This window comes from Bidens hawaiensis, unplaced genomic scaffold (assembly GCF_021521415.1).
Source record: "Bidens hawaiensis isolate Kalapana, Puna unplaced genomic scaffold, B.hawaiensis_p1.1 tig00025826_1, whole genome shotgun sequence".
Lineage (NCBI taxonomy): Eukaryota > Viridiplantae > Streptophyta > Magnoliopsida > Asterales > Asteraceae > Bidens > Bidens hawaiensis.
The window spans coordinates 154,457-156,158 of NW_027494150.1; the positions used below are offsets into that span (position 1 = coordinate 154,457).

The following is a 1,702-nucleotide window of genomic DNA, read 5'->3' on the forward strand; positions in this document are numbered from 1 at the left end:
CAACAACTTAAGCTAAAAAAAGGGGTCCAATTACAATAGAGAGGCATGTAGGCGGGCAACAAGCTACGCCGCCACCTCTTTTGAATGACAAAACCGATCATACAGAAAACAAAGTTATCGTTCTTCGACGTTGTTGAGAGATTGTGCAACCCCCGCTAAACTCTTAAAAAGAAAAATGAAAAAAAGAAAAAGAAAAATCAAGTTATATGGCAAAACCTAAAACGCTAAACTCTTAAAAAGAAAAATGAAAAAAAGAAAAAGAAAAATCAAGTTATATGGCAAAACCTAAAAGACAAATAAGTTTTTACACGTGTAAGTAAAACAACTCACATATAACTCTAGATACATTCCATGTACCTTATTAAATACCTATCCACATAACAATCATCCAACGGTTGTAAACAAATACCCAACCTTTGACTCGTAGGTTGTTCATTCGTACGTTTGCCTTATAAAACCTTCGAGCATGAACTCATTCACATCCCAGTATTATAAACCATCTCATGATTAATCAAACACCATCCTGATTCATACAAACATTGTTCAAAGTTCAAACAATATTATAAACCAACCAGCTAGCTAGAAGCTTGATCATTAATTTCTTATATGGTTGTGTTTTGCTTTTTGGTGGATCAAACCCGAAAGATTCGAAGGACGAAACCAGTGGCCGGGTTGTGTTCGAGGTGCCACCGAGGAGCTCAAGTCGCCGATATGTTAACCGCAACTAGATTCTGCTACATCCCGTTTTACTGGAGGTCTTGGAAGGCCATAATATGTACGTTTTGTGGTGCCACTCTTAAAACATACCGATGATTATTATTATTATATCTTTGAATTACGGATATGTTGGTTTTTTTTTCTTTTTTTTGTTTAGTTGTATACTTTTTATAATTAACACAATAATATCAATTACTAGTGATCTTGTTGTTTTAAAGATTACTTGAGAATCATAAGTTTTTGGTTTGATATGAGATGTATATTTGACTAGTCAATATTAACAGAATGTCCGGTTGATCAACCCCATTTCAAATTGTTCATGCTAAACCCTGTCACGGGATTTTAGTCAATTAGATTCTGCCACATGTCTAACATAATCTCAGGAAAACCAAAAGAATCTCGTCGAATGCTAATACATAATATCGCCGGACACCAAAATATCTTGTCGAACCGGGGGTTTTAAGATGAGTGGCAGAATTGTTAGCTAAAAATCTAGTCAAGCTAATGATTAAAAATTAGCGGATCGACGTGATTTAGGATGAACATTTTGGAGAAGAGGAGACAGGACGCAGAACCGCTACGTACAAATTATATTATTGTTTCCTTTTTCTATACCATAAAATCTGGAATTAATTCCGTTTTTCTGTTACATGACTATTATTAAAAAATATACAGTTATTATTTCTATTGTTAAAAAAAATATATTCTACATATATTGGTTATGTATTAATAAATAGTATGGATCAAAATAAGAAGAAAAAATTAACTGAGAAAGAAAATTGTTAATACCAAATGTTATTATCTTATGATTAAGAGAATAAATTTGATAGGTTTAACAGAAGTACTATCGTTGTCCCGTAACAATGAATCGGTCGATGAATAAACAGTACACGTATCAGTTCACCTATCTATAATTGACACTAAATGGGACACATAACCATTAACCAGAATTGCATATGGCCGGTGCAATCTTAATTTCAAAACT

The 1,702-nt window shown here is 33.2% G+C and overlaps 1 protein-coding gene across 1 annotated transcript; it reads left to right on the top strand.

Annotated features, from left to right (window-relative positions):
* The first annotated feature begins 503 nt into the window (after window positions 1-503).
* LOC143572385 (uncharacterized) lies at window positions 504-896 on the top strand. Its single transcript, XM_077057563.1, has one exon. It carries the CDS (start codon window positions 607-609, stop codon window positions 811-813), a length of 207 nt encoding a protein of 68 aa, XP_076913678.1. The 5' UTR covers window positions 504-606; the 3' UTR covers window positions 814-896.
* The last annotated feature ends 806 nt before the right edge of the window (window positions 897-1,702 follow it).